Raw genomic sequence first — 21,739 nt, 5'->3', positions numbered from 1 at the left:
GTAAAATATGGACGGCAAACAGAAAAGTCATTGTGCTCCACCTTTAGAAAGGGTACCCGGTCACATTCATGGTATCAGAAAGCCTCAATCCCTGTTCATCCAATTCCATGTTTAAAAACTGAAATCTCAGCTTCTAATCTGAGAAATAAGAAACCTCATGGTGTTGAACCCACAAAGTTCCAAATAATCTTGGTTCCTTTCTATACTCTTGACATTAAAGACACCAGAAATACCACCTCCAGTGCCCCTTTCCTTACATCTGTCCTGTCACCGTAAGAAAGCATCGAGACAATGACAAAACCTATGAACACAGATCTGTGACATTTCTTTCTAAACTATTCAAACACTTCCAAGCCTGAAACCTATTACCTATTTCAATATGGAGAAACGTATAAGCACTAAAAAGTGAAAAATACAGGCCTCCATCTGGTGCCACTAGCAAATGAAAATATACAAGCAATACGTTCTTCTGGCTCTAACAACTACTTTGGTGAAATACTAAATTAAAGGGGGACATTCATTTGAAATTATCATTTTACATAGAGAATTCTGGAAGACCTGAGAGCTTTCTTGAAGTCATGTGCTGACTGAATAACATACCCTTGGTTTAAAGAAAAACATCTGAATGGAATTTAGTCTGCATTTAACCTGATTTCACTGTCATCCTATAATCAACTCTGAAACAATATCGGAGGTAAAGGTTTACTATAAACGCCTGAACGGTCTTTGCCTCTGCCCTTTAACCTGGTCCCCCCAATACCTGCAGTCCGCTGTGGGAGATGTGGCTTGGATTACCTCTGACAAGAGTTATCCTACTTTGGCAAAGTCGTTCTTATAGACTTTCTCTCTCTCTCTCATCTTGAAGCTTTTCCTTGATTAGGAAACTGCTCTCTCTCAAAAAGCAGGAGTTGCTTGAATGGCAAAAATAATACACACACATGCATTTATGACATGATAGGGATCATATGAAATGGATTGTGAAAAGTGGGGGAGGAATAAACTTTATTGGCCGCAGAAGCAATGAGGGAATCAGGAGGAGGACCTAGGGAAAAGGATGAACATGGTAGGAAAACTCAAATGGAATGATTTAAAATGTGCAAATATACTTCGTGACCTCCGCCATTCAACTTAGAGTTAGAGAAGTACCGTGAAACACAGGAAGACTTAAGTGAGCTTCACTCTGTAGTTGATGCTAATTGTACCAGTTTTAGCATTAGTAAGTCACCGTTTAATTCTGCCAAAGTCAGCCAAGGCTCTGTCTGGTTAGTGCAAACAAGGTTTTCCATCCTGGGCTGCAGTCTGACCCGCCAGTGCTCAGAAGGCATGCTTGTGACGACCTCGCACGCTTTCCAGCTCCCCACCTCCAATGGCGGCCAGGGTCTCCAGTCTGCTCAAGCGCTCGAGGCTTCTTCCAAGAACTTCTTCTAGCCGACCGCGTAACACCTGGGCCCCTTCCAGCTCCACCTGCAGAGTTCGGTCTCTCTCAGAGCTGATTAAACATGCCATACGGAAGGAAAATGGGTTAGCCATCAACGGTAATGAGTCTGCACAGGCTCCCAAAGAGCCGTCGACGCCCCTCTGGGCCACAAGGCTTCCTAACGCCGCCGTCCTCCAGGCCATGAGAAGCGCACGCGATCTTATCGTGGGGCTGTGGGCACTGCAGGGAGGTCGGCAGGGCCTGCTCCTTCCTTTACAGCTCGTCCCTCTATCCGAGATTCACGTGACACTATAGTTCCTGAGATTGATCTCATACCCCACAGCTCAAAAATAGAGCAATTTCATTATTTGACTAAGAGCGTTACTTTCTGAAAAATACCAAAACCCAGGAAAAACTATATGCAAATTGAAGCTTCCTAGCAGGACTGCTATGGAAGCATCTGTTCTCTCATCTGTTAACCAGACTTGACAGTGCTCTGAACAGGAATTTGTTCACAGAGACTAAAGGCCCAGAGAGTCTTTAAAAAGTAACACAATCGAGTGGTCGTAGAGTACCTTTCCTCTCCCTTCACTTTCTTGAGGTTGAAAGAAAAAAATTTTAAGCCCGACAATAAACCAGAAGAAACTGAATAGTAAAAGGATAAAAACTGGGAAAGAGAAAAAGGGGCTAAGAGGGAAAACAAAATGAAAAAGGGGCGGGGGGAGGGGAGCATAAAATGAATCAGAATGACATAATATACATGACCCCAAATCAAGAGGTATAGGATGTAGATTATCCATCACGATGGCTTTCAGTGACCCTGGGGTGATATCAGCCACCATAACCTACCGGGACCGGCAGCTGGGAGAAGAGGAACACGCGCTGTGTCCTGACTCCACGCAAGGGTGTTTTAGACACCCGTGAGGTCTTCTCACCTGGTTCTGCAGGAATAAGCACTATTCCTGACTTAAGATTTCGACACTCTGGCTCAGAGCGAGCCACACAACCGATGGCAAACGGGGCAGCCCCAGTGACTGCCTCTGCTCTCCTCTTCTCGCCTCTCCAACATCATAAGCACCTGCGCTTAGTGAGGAACACGAGGAGGAAGGTGCGGTCGCTCGTTTACCTCTCGGGATGGGCGTGAAACTTCACCAGGCTGCTGTAGAGCTGTCTCTCCGCTTGCAGGGCCTCGTTGAGCCGACTCCGTTCGTCTACCAGTCCTTCTAGTGTCAGTAGCAACTGGGGAAAGAGCGAAAGCAACACGGGAATGGAGACACGAGGCACGAGGCCAGCTCATCCTGAGACCAAAAGAACATATTAGCATGTCCCATGACTGAATCCTCGCACTAGCTTGTTACTTAATTAAGCTTTCTATAGTATTTTAGTTTTCAAATCAATCTCACGTGCATTATCTTTTTTTAAAACTCTGTAAGGCAGAGATCAAACATGGAAGCAAGGAGAACAAAGAGGAGAGAGAAGCCAGAAGCACAGGAAAGAGGCCAAAGGAAAGGAGTAAACATGTAAGAGGAATTCCTAGTGGTCTTCATTCATTCATTCACTCATTCATTCATTCGATAAATATTTACTGAGCCCCTTCTATGAGCCAGCCTCTGGTCTGGGGAAAAGCTTAGTCTCTAGCTAGTCGGGGGAAAAGATGCTCATCAATCACACCTGTCACTGTGAACTATAAAAAGTGCTATAAAGAAGAGGAGCTGTTAGTGTAGAACCAGTAGGTCTGTTTAAGTGAACGGGCAGAGTTCAAAGCCAGATTGGAGCGAGGTAAGCAGCGAGTGAGAAGATAGGGATGAGGGACACAGGCGGCACAGGAGAGCAGGTCTTTCTGAAACGTCTGGCATTGAAAAAAAAAAAGGTTAGACATGGGATAGGATCTACAAAAGAATCTGGGGCAGAGGCAGAGATTTTTTTTCCTTTTCCTTTTCCTTTTTTTCAAATTGGGAAAATTTTGAACATGGTTCATCTTTTCCATTGTTTAGTTCACACTAAAAATCAGGTTTGTATTCTAATAACCTACTTGCTGTCTTCGGTTTCCTGAAGCTTCTTGACCCTGTGATTCTACTGAAGCAACTTTTTCCCGAAGAAGTAAGACTTCTTGGGTCAGGCGTTCCATAGCTGGTATGTCTTCGGGATCAACCAGTTGCATTTGCAGGTCCTAGAAGTCAAAAAACAAGACTAGTAATAAAAGTACTACTCGGCCAAGGGGCGAATGCTCCTAAAATAGTCTCCGATACTTTCAGACATGATACTGATCAGCCATATGGAGACAACGATATACTCTTTATGAAACCTCAGCAACTCTGATGCAAGTCAAAGAGAACATGATAACATCAAGAGACTCAATCTAACAGCGTATCAAAGAAATAACGAGCACCAGCCAAGGGACGCAGCGTATCCAGGTGCTGTTTGCAGATGCCCTACGCGTACTCTGCGCCTAACGACTTCCGATGGTCCTTAAAAAGTCTGAAGGACCTTTATGAGGTCTTCTTTAATCTGCACGGTCCGGGTCAGGGACTCCAGGTCGGCAGCCTGCACCTGCAGCTCCTCCTCTTGCATGGCCATCATGGACTGCAGTGCAGAGAGCTCCATCTGCGGGCAGAAGGGGTCCTGACATCAGCGGGCAGAGAAAGCACACCTACCGCATTTACGTTTCAACGACGAGGCGAACGGTGCTCCATATTATCCCACCGCAGCCAGCAACGCAAGTGAAAACTAGAACCTGAACGACGCCTCTACTGGGTCGGTCGCATCTAAACCACGCAGTGCGACACCAAAGGGTGTTGTGGCGGGGGGCTGCAAAGGGGTTTCACTGATGTCGTCCAGTTTGGTTAACACTGTAACATGTCGCGACTTGTTTAATCAATGAATTTTTTATGATACTTGAAGGGGTGGTCTCGCAACATTAGCAGATAGAAGAAAAGATGAAGTTTTTCTTAATATAAGTATTTCAGCTAACAAATGAAAAAAACGATAGAGAAACCTCTACTTTGCACCCCTTAGTGAATTGATGGAAACAGCCATCCAGCATCAACAGCTGCTGACATCACAAGAGACCAATGAACAGTACACGCCCCCAGATGGAAGAACTCGCCACCACCTACGAAGAAGTCCCACCGAATACTAGCACTGTGTGCCCTAAACTTCCAGTCTTGTATCTTCCATGTCTCCTCACCAGAAAATGAGAAATATTTTATTGTAACAAAGTTCACTGATAATCATAAGGAAGAAACATAACTGGAGCAAGACAAAGGTCTGCAATCAGACACGCGTGGGTTTTAAATCGTGGCATAATCTCCAGGACAAGGCATTTAAACTGAGCTTCAGTTCCCTCCACTGTAAAATGAGAACAACATCTACTTTTCAGGGCTATTTGAGAATAGAGAAAATCTAACAGTGTATCTAAACTGCCTGGCACATAGCAGGAAATCAATGAATGAAAACTACTACTATTACCTCAAGACAGTAGGTGGAATGTTAAAAATCTGGGAAACTCTACAGCTTTTGGGGAATATTTCAGCTAACGAATGAAAAAAAACGATAGAAAAACATACACATTGCACCCCTTAGTGAATTGATGGAAACAGCCATCCAGCATCAACAGCTGCTGACATCACAAGAGACCAATGAACAGTACACGCCCCCAGATGGAAGAACTCGCCACCACCTACGAAGAAGTCCCACCGAATACTAGCACTGTGTGCCCTAAACTTCCAGTCTTGTATCTTCCATGTCTCCTCACCAGAAAATGAGAAATATTTTATTGTAACAAAGTTCACTGATAATCATAAGGAAGAAACATAATTGGAGCAAGACAAAGGTCTGCAATCAGACACGCATGGGTTTTAAATCGTGGCATAATCTCCATGACAAGGCATTTAAACTGAGCTTCAGTTTCCTCCACTGTAAAATGGGAGATACATGGTATGAAAAGAGAAATTAAGAGGTACGATAAGATAATTTCATCGCAAATATGAACACAGGTGTTGTGCGATGGATCGGACTAAGGCAAAGCTGAGGAGCTGCCCCGACCAGCGGGTGGCTTTTGGTAAGTACTTAATATTAGAGAGAAAGTAATGATGTATCTAGTGGAACTGAACTGAGAAGTTGGTAGTTGATTAAGGACACATGAAGGTAAGCGACAGAGCTATTTATAATATTCAAACATCCATTTATAGTCATTATAAGTTTACAATCCTGAAAAAAAGGCCAAACTAAAAAGTAACATTACTATGAATTGAATACATATGAGAAAAACAGGAACGGCATGTGGAAACTAAAATATCTGACATGAATAATCAGATAACAGCTAGGGCAGAACCAAAAGAAGAGGGGGTTGGAACTAGGAGATTTTTAAAACTGGTATTTTTTAAAAAGCACACAATTTCATATCCTCAAAACTTTAGTCATATAACCTGAGGCTGCTAGTAAGGAGATACATGGTATGGAAAGAGAAATTAAGAGGTACGATAATTTCATCGCAAATATGAACACAGGTGTTGTGCGATGGATCGGACTAAGGCAAAGCTGAGGAGCTGCCCCGACCAGCCGGCTGACCTGGACGCTGGGTCCCATGGCGCTGACTGGTCGTCTACCATTGTCTGTAACGCCCTACCGTGGCCCTAACATTCCTTCTACATCGGAGCTGGACACACAACTCGCTGCACAGGGAGGCAGAGGGGAAGATTCCATAGGCTGAGGGGCCTCTTCTAAGAAAACGGAGGGAAACTCTACCGCCAGAAATAGAGCATAAGGATGGGGAAAACTATCTGCTCCGGGAAATGACTTCTTAGAAAGCATTTTGAGTCACAAAAGACCCGAGTTTAAATCTTAGCTTTGGCATTTCTTAGTTATAAGACTATTCCCCACTTCCATGTTTTAAAAAGTCAGCTTTTCAGCTTCATCTATAAAACAGGGCCGACATCACCTACTTTGCATGGAGTTATAAGTATTAGCGCTAATTTAAGTACCCAGTACGGTACATTGCATAGAGCAAGTACTCGATAAACATCATTGATTATTCTCAAATTTTCTTGTTCTGTTTCCAAAACCAATTTTGATAGATCTAATGGCATAATTCTAAGCAGCAGTTATACAGAACTTCATTTTTTCACAAATACTTCACAATTATTTTATTCTGGTTAGCAATGGGCAGAGAAAGCTGTGTTACTTCAGCTCTTAAAAAGCTTTAACAGTCTCCATTTATAAGAACAAGAGCATCTTGGAGAGATAATGTGTATATGAAGTGATTTATATTTTTCTCCAGAAAATAAAAAAAAGGCATACCTGGTATTTGGACCCAGAGATTATACTTGGAGAACTGTACTCTTTTAAATAAAAATTATTTTGAAAGAAAAAATAGGAATTTAGAAATTAGGTATGACTAAAACACTCACTCGACTTTCTCTTTCTTTTTTAGCCATGAGTTCAAGTTCCTCTTTGGCGTTACTCAGTTCTTTTTCCAGCCCCGCAACTGCATCCGAGTCCCCTAAAAATGAAAACCAGGGCTAGTTTTAATCACTATTGACATAATGTGATACCTCCTGCCTCATTTCTGAGAATTTACTCTGAGGATAAAAAATAAAAAAACACAAATGCACAGGTTGTTCTTCGCAGCATTATTGGTAAAAGCAAAATACTGCAAGCCGCCTAAATGCCTATAAAAAGACTGAGTAAATCACAGTGTGTCCACATCAAGGTTAGATTTTCTATGTGAAGTTACATTGCAGTTACGTAGGAGAATGCCCTGTTCTCAGGAAATACATAATGAAGAATTTAGGGGCAAAGTGTCATGATGTCTGCAGTAATTTTTAAATGGCTCAGAAAAGAATATCTGTGTGTGTACATACAAAGAAATAACGCAAATGTATCGGGGTATTCAAGGTACTATTTTTGACACTTTCTACAGGTTTGAAATTTGCAAAATAAAAAAGTGGAGGAAGTTACTTTTTAAAAAAAGGTTAAAATAGGCAGTAAATTAAATAAATCTAGTATTCTTTACTCTTCAGCTAGCACAGTTTTCCTATGCAAAAAATGACTACTTGTATGACCTATTTATGGAATTCCAGAAAACCCTACACTTTAACATAGATGCTTAGTTTTTATACTCTTAATATCATTAAAAAATCCTGAGTTAATTCCCTAAGTCTGCAAACTTTCTTCTCGTGGGACTACAGTCCCCACTTCACTCATCCTGGCAAGTCCCTCCTTTTGGAAGGGCAATGTCTTCCTCGAAACTACCCCAGGTCCCAACATGCTGTTCTGCAAAGGTCACACTCTAATCCCAGTTTCCACTGGGATTCTGCTCCCACCACACACAGAATTGGGTTGTTTTTAGGGAGTTCGAGGCCTATGACCATCCCTTGGATGGAGCTGAGCTTGGCAAATAACTCAATGTACACTGCCTGCCTCTCCCGACACTGGTATGTAGGTGACGTCAAGTGACAGTATCCTCGGCCTTCTGAAAAGATCTCCGGGAGGAGGTACGAGGCCCGTGGTCCTGCTATGCACGTTTGGAAACTCTGCCTCCTGCATCTGAAGCCCTGTGAAGCTGTCTGAAGAGGAAAATTATGATGCAGTTTCCCTGGGCCACGCTGTGGACCCGGAGCAGTAACCTCGACTCAAGGTAAGGGCAGTTCTCCGAGAACAGACGTGCCTCTCCCTCTTGGGGGAACCTGAACTTGTTTTTTCCATGACAGTAGGAAGGGAAGAGAGTCTTGGCCAAACCTACTAACAGAGAATTCTAGGAAGAAAAGACAGACGTCCCTTCAGGAAATGAAACCCGATACTTACCTAAGGAGGGCCTGGGCAAGCTGGTATCCCCTTTGGCAGTCAGTGGACTGTTATCACCTCCGGAGGGTAAATGCACTGAACCCTAAAAATTGGAAGAGTTGGGGGACTTAGGAAGATGCAGGAACTGTGACAAGGACTTGGGGGTGTTCTCACATGACTCAGCATTAAAATGATCAAACTTATGCTTCAAATATAAAAAGCAAATGCTGCTGGCATGAGTATCTGCACAAGTCCATAGTTCTTACTTGGTCAATCTGCTCCCCAAGATGGGGGCTGATGCAGGTGACTTCAGTTGGCTGGTTAGAGATGAGTGCTTGGGACACCATGAAGTCTTTCCCTCCTAAATACTGGCGCAGGGCCTGTAATTCTGAAGTTCTTTCCATTAGGGCTTGTACCATCCTTTCTGCAGCAGCCTAGTAAAGAAATCAAACATAACATTAGAAAGATACTCTAATAAAACAGACTTTGTGTTCCGATGTCATTCGTTAGAAGCTGACTGTTTATGAAGCCAGAGGGACCCTAAAAAAGAGTTTCTTTGCTTTCAGTTTATAGGGGAAAACATAGTCGAAGAGTGGAAGGAAAGTCTCTCATAGGCAGAATACTGGAAAAACTGAATATAACAAAACTATTAAATATAAAATAATCTGAAATTGGTTCTGCTAGAACTCTTTCAGACTAAAGTGTCATGGCGGTGCTTTGGACTGGGATAAGAGATGTCTTTCTTTACTCTGGGGCATGTGCCTTTGACCTGGACGTTCTTCGCCCTAACTCTTGTTTGCTTTGCTCCCTTCGGGTCTCTGCCACAGTTATCTTGTAAGATTGGCCTTCTCCACACGGACTATCAAGACAGTAATCTCTTCTTTATTCCCAATTCTCCTTGTTGTGCCAAATTTCTTTACCATGTACTTACCATTATCTAATATATATTTACTGTCTCTCTCTCTCCCAGCCGGATATAAATTTCCTCAGGGCAGGTGCTGTGATGCTTTTGTTCAGTGCTGAATCCCAAGGACCCAGAACAGTGTCCAGCACAAAGGAAGCACTTAGTACATATTTACTGAATGAATCGATTACACAGAAACTTTTGCATCGGATCATATGATCAGGAGAATCTAAACCTCAAAACCACCAAACCCAGTTGATTTCACTTCGAATCCCATAGTTTTCAAAGATGGATGATGGAATAAGAAAAAGATCCAGAACATTACTTGTGACTATCACTACATAAAAGTCTGCATTTCATCAGAAAATCTGGAAATAATAAACTAAGGCGAAAATTACTGGGGGTGTAAGATGATGAATCGAAACTCGGTTAACTGTATCATAGCACCAACTGCCTCTGAGAAGAATTACTACTATTTTCAATGAGAAGTTGGGCTCCTGTTATAATTTCTAACAGAAATAAGAGAATAACTCCATTTTTAATAAATAATATTTGGGCGACTTAGGGATTTAGACATAACCGTGTTAGAGGTAACAATCCATTATTAATTTGCCTTAATAAAAAAAATCTCTGTAAAAATTACGGTATAGAACAAAATGAATAACATATAAGCTCTCTTGCGTCACGGATGTGCCCTGTCTGCCTTGGTGTTCTCTTCCTAGCAGTACTGTTTTGGGCAGTGCTCCTCCCAGTGTGGTCCATGGACCAGCAGCCTCACCATCACCTGCAAGCTTGTCAGACACGCAAATTCATGAGTCCCCGCTGTCTACCCGCCAATTTCTATCTCTGAGATGAGCCTGGGAATCCATGTTTTAAAAAAGCTACCGAGGGGATTCTTCTGCATGTAAAATTTGAGAAGCAGATCTGAAGAACGCAGCCATTGCTCCTCTCGCGTTGGGGCTCTTCTGCCATTTCCGTCATCTCCTAGGATCCATTATTTTACTGCCAGCAGCCTACAGTATTTCTTTCTGAGATGTAATAAGACTAATTCTTTCAAATAACAAAGGGGTTAAAAAGAAAACTCATATAAAGACTTATTAGGCTCTTGCCAGAGACTTGAATAGCTCGCAAAGGTTCTGTTAGGTATACATCACAGAAGCCATTTCTGCAGCACGAGGCAGCGTGTTTCTGACAAAATGTGTATTTACTCAGTGGGCCTGAGAATTAGAGGAGTGGAACGTCAGCGCCCCATTATATACGGAGGCACTAGAAACATGATGCTTAGATAACGCAGGCAGATGGTAAGAATCTAGTTGTCTCTAGTTGTCTCTATGGAGATTTTAAGTGACTGGTCCCTGAAATGCGGCACAAGTCAACTATGCCAGTCTCCAGCCTGGGGGAGGAAGGTATACGAGAATGAGGAGAAATTAGGAATTTACTTTTGAAATACCTGTGTACCATTATTTTGAGATTAACTTATCCCATGTTATTAAGAGATTACATATTCTCATCGTGGTTTTGAAAAACACAATCCTTTTTTTTTTTCCTCTTAAGATCACTCAGCTTTTACAAAAATTAAGAGAAAATATGTGAAGTGTAAGTTTTCCCACACCCTGCCTGGAAATACAAACTATCACTCAAGTCTTGATAATTTAGAATCAAAATCAAAACATTCCAGAACTCCCTATTCCTTTCTTTCAAAATTATCAGAATATTAAGGAAAATAAGATAGACATGAAGTTGACGGGCGGGGACATGTACTGTTCAGGCACCCTTCCAATGCAAAGTGTTCTAAAAATAATACACACTTTGATGAATGATGTAAAACTGTAGTCTAGTTAACAGACTGAACGAAAAAAATCTAAAAGAATAGACTGTAAAAGGACATAAACACACATCACGAGGTTCAAAAGCTTCCTACGTGCAGACTACAAACGTGCTGAGGGACGCTCCTCCGGTCTGCGCGTTAGCCCTCACCTGGCTCGCCTGCTCCCTGGCGCTCACAGACTGCAGCAGGCCCTGAATCTCCACTTCGTGCTCCGCGGCTTGCCTGTTTCGGTCACTGAGGAGGTCCTGCAGCGCCCTTTCCTTCCGCTGCAGACGCTGGCACAGCTCCTCCGCGATCTCGCTCTGTCCTGGTCCGAGTTTGCAGAGCAGCGTTGCACTGAGATCCTAAGACAGAAGAAAGAGTTTTTTTTTGTGTAAGTTTTGAAGGAAAGAATCGCCTCTACTACAAAGGGTAGACTGTACTACAGGAGGAGCTGTGAGATTCTGAAGAGCAAGTATGATATCTTATTTAGTTCTGTTTACCTGGATCTAGCACACAGGAGGCTGTAAATATGTGCTCAGTGAATGAACACTACAATACAGAAAGGCTTTTCACTGTTATAGATGCAACTTAGATATTGTTTTGTGAAATAAGTCCTTTCCCTATTTGCTCAGGACACATAATAGATATTAAATGAGAATCAATGGATACTCGGTTCATTCATTTTCTCCCCAGTGTAACTTCATGGGTGGGACAAAAAATACGCTGAAAAAGAATGACGAGCGCCGCATTTTTTAGCACAGTGGTACAGCTCCTATTTCCACACCCAGAGGCAGTCGGTGGTTAAAGCCGTGGCTCCGCGCTGCCTGGGCTGCACGCTGGCTCTGCCACTGATCGGCGATCTCACTTTGGACAAGTCACCTCACGTCGGAAATCTGTTAACTTATCCGTAAAAGAGGAATAAAAGTATGTACCTCACAGACTTATGAAGATTCATAAGATGCACTAGGCTCTTAAAATGGTACCTACACAGCATGAGCACCCTAACTACTAAAGGTTAGCTTTCATATCGGAGGTGCATTTTTAGATCTCATCGATTTTCACATAATTCCTTTGAGAAAGGTAATTGTCTCCGTGAGTTTACAGGTGTAGGGACAAAGATCCGAGGGAAAGCCAATGACTTGTCTCGGCACAGAGTGGAATGAGACTTGGGTCACTGACTCCAGACTTCAAGAGCCCTCTTCCGAGACGGAGTTATGTAATCACTAAACCAACTGCCTCTAAGTTAACTAAAGTCTTGCCTCTACTTCTTTGTTCCTGTCGTGCAGAGACGTCTGCAACTGCTGAATGATACTTTCTTGTTCCTTTTGCCAACGGCCAAATTTGGTTTCCATTTCTTCCTTCAGCCACTGGAGGTTTTGACAGGTAGCAGATAACTGTTCCACTTCCAGGCCTTTGGCCCTCAGGAGACTCTCCAGACTCTGGTCACAAGGAAAGCAACTGTGAGTCGAAGGGCCACCCACTCTTCAGATAAATAAGAAACTGGATCCACCTTTACATCACCTCCTAAATTATCCAGCAACTTTTTTACAAGAAAAGGAAACTTAGTATTTAATCTAACAATGCCAAACTAATCTATTTTCTGTTTTTAGAAACTCTCGTCTAGTTTATAGAGAGATAAATATACAGCAAATGATAAAGGAAATGTTTTGGAGGGAGCCGGCTATGCTATAGAGGAAGTGAAAGACTTAAGAAGTGACAAGCGGTTAGGTATATAAGCTCTAAAAGAAATATACAAAAATAGCCCACAGTAAATATCAATAAAATAAACAAGTGTTCTGGAGGTGGCCATACAGGGACATACATATAACATTAAAGAGAAGGCCACGATACAATAGTTGCGCCTGGTGATGCTTATGTAAAAGTATACAGATATTGACAAGGACTAGAAATGAATTAGAACCATGTATACGAATCCACATTCACTGCCTCCCCCGCAAAGTTCCTGAAAGTGCTAAAACTTCTCACTTTCTAACCTACAGTGATGAAACCAATGACTGCTGTTTTTGTTTGGTTTTGTATTTTTTTTTCCTCATGAAGCTAATACCCTGGTTTTTGGCAAATGGTGGAAGGGGCCGATGCTTCAGGAGTCCGAGTGGGAGAGGGGGCCGCGCCGTGCCAGCTTTCGCTCTCACCTGCATGGTGGCTTCGTTAGAGGAGAGGACCCCACGTAGCCTTTCCAGGTCGTGGTCGCGCTCTCTCACGGCCAGACGGAGCTGCCGCAGCTCCTTCTCCTTTTCTTCTAGAGAGGAGAACTTCTCGTCTATGGCCCGCTGCAAGGAAAGCAAGCACGCTGAAGCTCCGCCACGGTCACTATCATGACCACCCTTTGCCAGTAAGAGTCCAAACGTCAACTCCGAAAGGCGGCAAAGTAAGTAGACACACATTTCTATAGAAGCTGTGTGGGCACGAAAACCCACAGCGCTGTCAGCAACATTGTGGGACACACCTCTAGAGCGACGTCTCTATCCTGTATCCGCTGCCGCAGTTTCTCAAGCAACATTTCGTTTGCTTCAAAGGCTTTGTCCGAGTTATCTCGATACTGCAGGAGCTCCCGAAATTCCTAATGAGACCAAAAAATATTTTCTTTTATTCGTTTATCCAATATTAGCGGAACTCCCACACTTTGCCGAGCAATTTGTTAGTTATTCGGGATAAAAAACAAAATGTGGTCACTCTCAAGGGGAACACAGTTTAGCAGAGATAAGACATATAAATTGTTGACTATTCTATCGTGTGTGTGTGTGTGTGTGTGTGTGTGTGTGTGTGTGTGTGTGTGTGTGGCTACCTACTAGGGGCACAAGGATGCACTGTCTAACTTGGCCTGAAGGTGTCCCTAAAGATCTCACGAAAGAGGTTCCAGTTGCTCTGAGTCTTAAAAGGACAGAAGCTTCTCAAGTGAAGAGGTCACCGGTGGGGGTATTTCTACCAGAGAAAAAAAATGTATGCACAATAAATGCATACTCTGAAAACATTGTGTGCTCGGCAAAAGGCGAGGGAGTAATGTGACTGAAGCTTAGAGCAGGCGGCAGAACTGATCACTCTTCCTTAGCGTTCCACTTCTCCCTAAAACTTTCGTTTTATCGTCTAAATAACTGTGGCAATTTCTATACAAATGTCTTCACCTGCGAGACTGAGAGCAGTGGGCATATCTTCTCCTTGTCTCCCGGCACCTGGCACGCTACCTGACACTCACAGAGAGGCTGAATAACCACTCACCGAGTAGAGATTAAGACTTTCGGGTCTGTCTTTATTGTTTCTTACACTTGTGGGTGAGCATCTTGGATCACAGACTGTACTTACTATTTATTTTGAATCTTCCTGATTCCCAGCTCTCAATGTTCTACATGCAGCAGGTACTCGACACAGGTGGACTGCTATCTTGAGGTTATGTGAACAAAAACTTTCAGGGCTCTCTGAGGCTAGTGATGGTTGAAATCATTATGTGGCCTCACCTGAAGCAGCTGCTCTTTGTGACTCAGACTGTGATTTAGGTGCTGAATGTGTTGCTCCTGGGTTCGAATCTCATTGTATTTTTCAGTCTCCAGAGTAAGAAGCTGTTGGCTCTTATTCTGCAATTCTCCTTGTATCTGCTGCAAGGCTTTTCGCAATTCCTGAATTAAAGAGATTTCCTTTTTTAAACAATCCAAAATTTTCACACGGTCACATTAGATATGAAGGCCTTAAAACTTTCCAGGCATGTGGAATGAAATATAAAGTAGCACAAAGTGCAATTCTTAAAGTGACTATAGAAATATACATGAATCAAACAGGATGTGGGAAGCTGTGCAAATTGAATAGAGATAGAATGTAAATTTGATATTGTAGTTCGATACTAATTTTTTGGTTTAAAAATGATAGATTTTTATAACTGCTAAGCATGACCGTCACACTATAAACCCGGATTTTTTACTTTACTGTAAGATCAAGGATAGAATAGTTCTATCATCCTTTTAAATCTTTAAAAAAAAATTGATAGCATATGCTCTAAGTTAACAAGAAACCATTGAGTTATGTGTTTTATTTTAAAATACATGTACACACGGTTAACTGCGCATGCCATCCCTGGGTCTCAGTTGTCCTTCCCCCCTTCCTGTCTCGCTGGCTTTCGCCATCCTTCGAGAATAACTTCAGATGCTGCCTCCTTCATGAAGCTTTCCCTTCGCTCTTGCCCACCCCCTCCTACTTCTATAGGACCCTATGCGTTCCTCCTCTGTAGTATTTACCACACCGAAATTCTGTTTACGTGACCGTCTCTCACATTAAATTACAAAGAACTTAAGAGAAAGAGCCTGGGATTTTTACTCTTGTATCTCCAGAACACGGCCCAAAATTCAACACATGGTATGAGGGCAGCAAAATGAACTGAGCTACTTAGATTAAGCAAATGAATGACTCAAGGGTTCAATACGAACTGTCCTGATAACAAGTTATTGTCGGGGCAAAGTCAGCATTTAGGGCCACAAAAGGATTAATGATTTACCTGGTTATGCTGCCAAGAAGCCTCTCTCTGCTGTTCTCTGTCATGGGCCGCAGCCTCTGCAAACTGGACACATCGTTCGGCATCGGCCAGCTGGCGTTCCTTTTGTCGGACCACCCTCTGGAGCTTCTGTATTTCCAGCTGGCTGCAGAATAAAGCGCTCTGAAGGTCAAGCAAAGCCACCTGCTGCTGAGCTGCAGAAGCACCTTCCGAACTCTGCAAAAGAGAGTAAAAACCATAACCTCAAGGAAAGCGAGCACCGAGCAGCCGAGAAGACCAGCAAGGTCGAGGCTGTGGCTAAGAATGGCGCTTCCTCAACCAGCCTCGCCCGGGTGACCCTCACGCACGTGGAGCTGTCCAAGCTCGCTCTGGTGCAGCATTTCGCGGAGCTTCGCCATCGTGTCGTTCTGACCTTCGATTACCTGGTACAACTCCTCGGTCTGAAAGAGAGAGAGGAAGTGCCAAACGTATTAGTAAACTAAACATAAATTCCATTATCTCACCCGTAACAGGACTGCTCCGAAACATCAATTTAGGTCAAGCTACAACTTCTCTAGGCTAAGATTTGTTAGTCTGACAATATCCATCTCTACGAAATACAGAATACTTGTCCACTAGGATGGGACAAATCGTTTCCTCACAGGTCCTTGATTGCCAAGTATTTACCTCACTTTCCCTGCTTTTCAGAGTTTCCTTGAGGCCCTGAATTACACCATCTTGCTTCTGAGTTGACTCCTGAGCAGACTTCAGTTCGTAGTCCATTTCATTCAGTTTCTCTTGAAGAATCTGAATTCAGCAAAGAAAAACGGTTAGGTCAATGATTTCTTTTAATCTCAAATGTAACCATAAAGTCCGTCCTCAAATTTAGTTTTAAAGGTCTTCTTCAGGAATATCACCTTGCTATTTTCCTCACATACAGTAACCATTAAAGTATTAAGTCAATCAGCAAGAGAAAGTAGCAGGATATATGAGATACTTCCTTTGGTATTCGATTGCTTCGGTTCTCACGCATTGTGCTTTCTCTATGATGGCAGCCATACTAGGCACTTGGCCACACAAGTCACTGTGGATCCCTTACACAAAGACCAAGGAGCTTCTGCTATCTATGATGGGACAGGACTACACCAGGCCTGAAGCTCAGCATCCGAATTACGGTAATTCCCTTCTAAGCACATGTTAAAATCCATGTGATATGAGGTGATGAGAGGTTAAGCCAAAGTCAGAAGCACAAAACTCCTGTCTGGGCACCTCATACAGGTAAAGACTTCATTCGAGTTTTCATCACAGACCTAGGAGGCACCGGAAATTCTGATCCGTGCAGAACAGGCTAAAATCCAGATGAGAAATAAAGGACTATACTTTTAGATCAAATATTACCAGGCACACACAGTGTCCATCTCCCAAGCCCTACTCAAAGAGGCTGACAGACTCGACTGGAGTCAGTCACATCCTCGGTAAAGCTGTGGTCTCGAAGAGGTCACGGTGGTGGACATACCTTGTTGGTGGCCTCTATTTGCTGGATTTTTTCCTGGAGTTCTGCCACGTGAGAATCGGATACAGGCTGTTGAGTTATAATGGTCTCATTTGAATTCAGCTTTTGTTGTCTGAGTGACTCTTCAGTCATGGGCTAGGAAGAAGCAGCAAGACAACTGAGTTGAGTTAAAAGTAACCGACATTAAATTTTATCTTCCAACATTTTTTGGCACCTTTTGCCAGAGACTTAGAAAACCAGAGCTGTTGCATGAATTATCAGTATGGATTCCTGAACAGTCCTTTTCCATATTAACAGTACTGATTCACTTCCATCCTCCCTACGCGCCCTAGCTTACCTCCCTACTGCTTTCTACAAACTATGCAAACACTACATATTCAGTTAAAGCAATTAATTCAGAGTTTAAAGAGAGGGGGGTGGTTCAAAATAGAAAATGCTTATGGTGACCAAATATTTGCTTTATCCTATTTTCGATCAGAGAATTCAAAAGGCATACTGATCAAATTTATGCCATCCTTAAGAGAGGAAAAGTTATATTCCAATTATCTTTCTTATAATATGCCTGCTTGATGGAAAAAAATGGCAGATTTGACTACGGACTACACATTAATATTATTTTATCAACACTAAGTCCTGTAGTTATGCAAGAGATGCCCACATCTTTAGGAAGTAATTGCTGAAGTATTTAGTGTAAAGGTGCATAATATCTGCAACTAATTATCAAATGGTTTGGGAATAAAAAAATAGTGTGTCTACAGACAAAGGGAATGATAGACCAAATATAGCAAAATATTCACAACTGGTGAATCTGGGAGTTCTTTGTACTTCCCTTGTGATGTCTCTAAGTTTGAAATTATTTCAAAAGAAAAAGTTAAAAAATTAAAACTAAATTTTAAAATCTACAGTGGTCTGGGAAGGAGGTATGTATTATAGGAATATCAGTTCTCCAAAACAATTAAGATAAAAACATATTATTGATATATGGGATGATCAATCTAAGATAAACTTTTTGAACTGTACCACTCATTATGAGCTACAGAATTCACTGTGGCATTAAACTCCAACTTCTTCCTCTCTGCTCTTCCCATTCCAAATAGAAAAAATATAAACCCAATAGGAAGAGAACAAAAGGGCAATTGCTATTCATTTTTTCTTCTTTCAAACTCTGATTATCACCTTGCAGAAAGTGGAGTTACAGCTGACCTTAAATTAAATCTCTTTCCCACCAGGAACTGAACAGAAGTAAAAAGATTTCAGGAGAAAAATCTTTGCTAGTCCTCCAGCGCCATTCATCAATTTTTCTACTTCATCATGTATAGCTATCTCCTTTGCTCATTATGCTCTCGCCCTGCACTATCCTGCACATCTACTGGGTACCCTAGAATGCGAAGCACTGTGGAGGCTGGAGTGAGGAGCTACATAATAAAGGAACAAGGAAATACACAAAATATCAGATAGTAACAAGTCTTAGGCAGTGAAACAGGAAAGTGGTTGTTACTCTAAATGGTGGATCAGTGAAAGGTCTCTATGAGGCAGCATTTAAATAGACATCTGAATGACAAGGAGCCAGTCCTGCAAAGACCTACAGAAGAACAACCTGGGCTGAGGGAACAGCAAATGGAAAAGACCTACAGTGGACATGAGCCTGGGGAAGAGAAAGGCCTACGCGACTAGAGTATCACTTTCTGAAAGAAATGCAATATGAGCCATATGTGTAATTTAAAATTTCCTAGTATCTTCATTGACTAAGGTAAAAATAGGTGAACGTAATTTTAACAAAATGTCTTATTTAACCCAACATACTATATCCAAAATATTATCATAAACATGTATTCAATAGAAAGATTATTAACAAGATGCTTTATATTCTTTTGGTACAAGTCTTTGACATTAGGGGTATGCTTCACACTCGGAGTACATGTCAGTTCAGTCTAGCCACATTTCGAGTGCTTAACAGTCACATGAGGCTAGTGGCTACCCTGCTGGACAGGACAGGGCCAGAGCGAAATGGGCCAAGGAGACAGGAATACATGCTGAGGTTGGAAGGAAGGAAGGCAGGGGCCAAGTCATGTACAGCTTCTGGACACCAGGGTTAATGAAATTAAATTTCGTAGTCATTGAAATGAGAATGGACTGCAGTGTTTTACCAGAAAAAGAGTTCACTCATTTAAATTCTGAAAAGCTCCCTCAAGCTGCTCTGTGCGGGTGGGGAGGGCACCAGCAGAAACAGGGAGGAGGCGGGCAGGAGGTGGCTGCAGGAATACCTTGGGCGGTAGTGGAAGTAACGGACGGGGAGAGCAATGAATGAATAGATCCCGATATGTCTGGAAAGCAGAGTCGTCAGGACTGGATGGTGGGAGAGAAAAAAAGGGAAAGGAATCAAGGAAAATGACTCCCAGAAAAATGGAGATATCCGCTGTTGTGGGATAACAGGAGTCTTGTGCCCTGAAGCTGTGTGAATTACGTCACGCCACAGGAGAGGTGACTACGAAATAGTGATGCACGAAAAATTGTAGCTGATAATTTTATTGTTTATTCAATGCTAAAACATTCTCTACAGAACTTCTCACTTCCTCGGTGTAAAACGACTTTCCAGTAACACTTATTTTATTCTCCAAATTTAAACTCTAACAAGCAGAATTAAAGAAAACAGTCTCAAGTTTAAAACGGCAGGAAAGGTGGTCATGTTATGCACTTTGAACTAAAGAATTTTAGCGCTGTGAAGAAAATCTTTCAGCTATCTGGTCCGATCTCATCTTACATTTGAGGAAATGACGAAGGTAATAATAATCTGTCCAAAGTTACACAGGAAATCAGGCAAAGGATCCGACTAAACCGAAAGCACTTAAGTTGGTAATGTATCTTTCACCTTTGTAAACCCGCTGCCTACCGTAATGCCTGGAATATCATAGGGAGCAAAGGTTTTTAATTAGTGAACAAGAACAGTAAAAACAAAAGCAAACAAACAAAAACAGGCCTGTCTCCTAAGTCCTAGGCTCTCTTAGAAATCAACTAGAGAGATGATTGATAGACAGACAGACAGACAGATAATGTTTAATACAGATATTTCAACAGCAACTTTAAAGCCAAAGAATGCCACAGAAAAGTACATTTGAATCTGGACCTTATCTGAACCATCCTGACATCAATTATACTAAACACCTAATTCTGTAAATGTAATGTACTGACCTAAAAGCTGGAAGATGTTTGTTTCTTCTTTCTTTGTAATACTTTATTGTTTTACATTTCAGAAAAAATGTCCTTTCAGATAATAGTGTCAAAAGAGCACTTAGCAAAGTCTCACTGAGTCAACGGCTCATATCGAATGTGTACGAAGCATCAAGTACATTAACCAATAGCTCCTAAGAAGATTTTATAGAGCCTGAAATCAGTAATACTTGATATAGTTAATCAGTGTTAATCTCCAGACTATCAGCTACTAAAATCATGTTGTAAGAATAATTTTGAATTATGTTGCTTTCGACTCAAGACAAACCCTTTCCAGTATCGGAAAACAGAATTGCTTCCAGGTCCAAGGCTGTAGAATACAAGACCTTAGGGCTAAAAGGCAGTAATTTTGATCTTCTGGGTAAACAGCATTTTTCTTGGCACTTTCTAGTTTTCACAATAGCAAGTCATAGATCTCAAACTGCTGTAATTTCCTATCCTATTGTTACGAAGAGGAGATACACAAGAACCATCAACTGGCATAAAATTAAAGGCCTAATCTTTGACCAGCATCTAACGCTTACACCTTCCGAAGGGCCTGATCTAGGTTATGCAGCTAAACTGTGAGAGGTATAATTTACCGCAGTCACTCACACAGGAGCAGACCTGGCATTGCCAGGCCTGAAGCAAAGATCTCCTGCTCTCTGAATTTACATAGAAAAGGAAGTTGCACATGGGCCAGAGCTGAAGTGATGTACTCAGGGACCACACCCCTCCTATCACAGCTTTTCTAGTTCATGGCCAGACAATGAAGAAGAAAATAGCAGCTAGAATAAAGCTTCAAACCTTTCTTCTGATATCCAAACAATCATGGGGGTCTTCAGGCATAAATTCTATAGAAGGCCAGTCAATTTACATAATATCAGAAAATCAGTAAGCAGAACTACACTGTTGCTGTTTTTCTTATATATAAGGAAGAAAGAACAAAAGAGAAAGAGAGGAGAAAAGCAATCAGGAGGAACTGTGGTGGTGATAATAATGCACAGAATGGCACAAATAGAGCACTAAACAAGGAATCAAAATGACCTTGCAGAAAAATCAGTCTTGCTCTTTTGAAGAAAAGGTTTTCTTTATATATGTAGCACAATTTAACTAAAGGATTTCTTTCTTTCATGTTTCTTCCTTCTACAAACTAAAAAGACAACTACCAAAAATAATTTACATTTATTTCTATTCTATCCACATTTGTTCAGAGAAATAGACAACAACCAGTCTGCCTTTGTCCCCCTTAGCTCTGGCTTTGTCATAAAGCACAAGCCTTAAGGAGCTTCAATGTCACCCTGACTAAAACAATAGATCAGGGGCCTAAAATTCACATTTACAAACACTTTGAGCCCAATTTATCTTTCCATTTTCCCCCACATCCTTAATTATTAGAGAAAATGGCACAGTAATTAAATGCCATGATTCTTTAAGCTGAATGCTATTTTCTCCCTTCTCTCAATTTTTTATTATTTAACAAACAGTAAAGAATGTAAGCCAGGTGACAGCAGAAAGGTCACATACTACTGTTTTAAACATCTATTTTCCTAATGTCCCAATTTAGTGAAGTAAAGGAACTTGACCTAAAGGCACAATGACCATATTTTAAATGTGCTTATTAGGAT

The 21,739-nt window shown here is 41.8% G+C and overlaps 1 protein-coding gene across 4 annotated transcripts in view; it reads right to left on the bottom strand.

The window, feature by feature from the left end:
* LOC102892869 (myomegalin) overlaps positions 1-21,739 on the bottom strand; it is a 108,095-nt gene that overhangs the window by 39,189 nt on the left and 47,167 nt on the right. For 3 of the 4 annotated variants that reach the window (XM_025052244.1, XM_025052241.1, XM_025052242.1), the window contains 16 exons: positions 16,908-17,039; positions 16,079-16,198; positions 15,760-15,852; positions 15,416-15,628; positions 14,388-14,546; positions 13,382-13,495; positions 13,068-13,205; positions 12,174-12,353; positions 11,082-11,276; positions 8,467-8,634; positions 8,222-8,303; positions 6,826-6,917; positions 3,905-4,021; positions 3,450-3,587; positions 2,544-2,656; positions 1,362-1,489 (listed from right to left, as the gene is read on the bottom strand). In XM_025052244.1, coding sequence (XP_024908012.1) covers positions 1,362-1,489; positions 2,544-2,656; positions 3,450-3,587; positions 3,905-4,021; positions 6,826-6,917; positions 8,222-8,303; positions 8,467-8,634; positions 11,082-11,276; positions 12,174-12,353; positions 13,068-13,205; positions 13,382-13,495; positions 14,388-14,546; positions 15,416-15,628; positions 15,760-15,852; positions 16,079-16,198; positions 16,908-17,039 — 2,182 coding nt within the window. Of the gene's footprint in view, positions 1-978; positions 1,490-2,543; positions 2,657-3,449; positions 3,588-3,904; positions 4,022-6,825; positions 6,918-8,221; positions 8,304-8,466; positions 8,635-11,081; positions 11,277-12,173; positions 12,354-13,067; positions 13,206-13,381; positions 13,496-14,387; positions 14,547-15,415; positions 15,629-15,759; positions 15,853-16,078; positions 16,199-16,907; positions 17,040-21,739 lie in introns of those variants that run through there. The other variant, XM_025052243.1, reaches the window with a different exon arrangement.

The sequence above is a fragment of the Pteropus alecto genome, unplaced genomic scaffold (genome assembly GCF_000325575.1).
Source record: "Pteropus alecto unplaced genomic scaffold, ASM32557v1 scaffold106, whole genome shotgun sequence".
In the NCBI taxonomy this organism is placed as follows: domain Eukaryota; kingdom Metazoa; phylum Chordata; class Mammalia; order Chiroptera; family Pteropodidae; genus Pteropus; species Pteropus alecto.
This window is presented reverse-complemented; position numbering and strand designations above follow the sequence as displayed.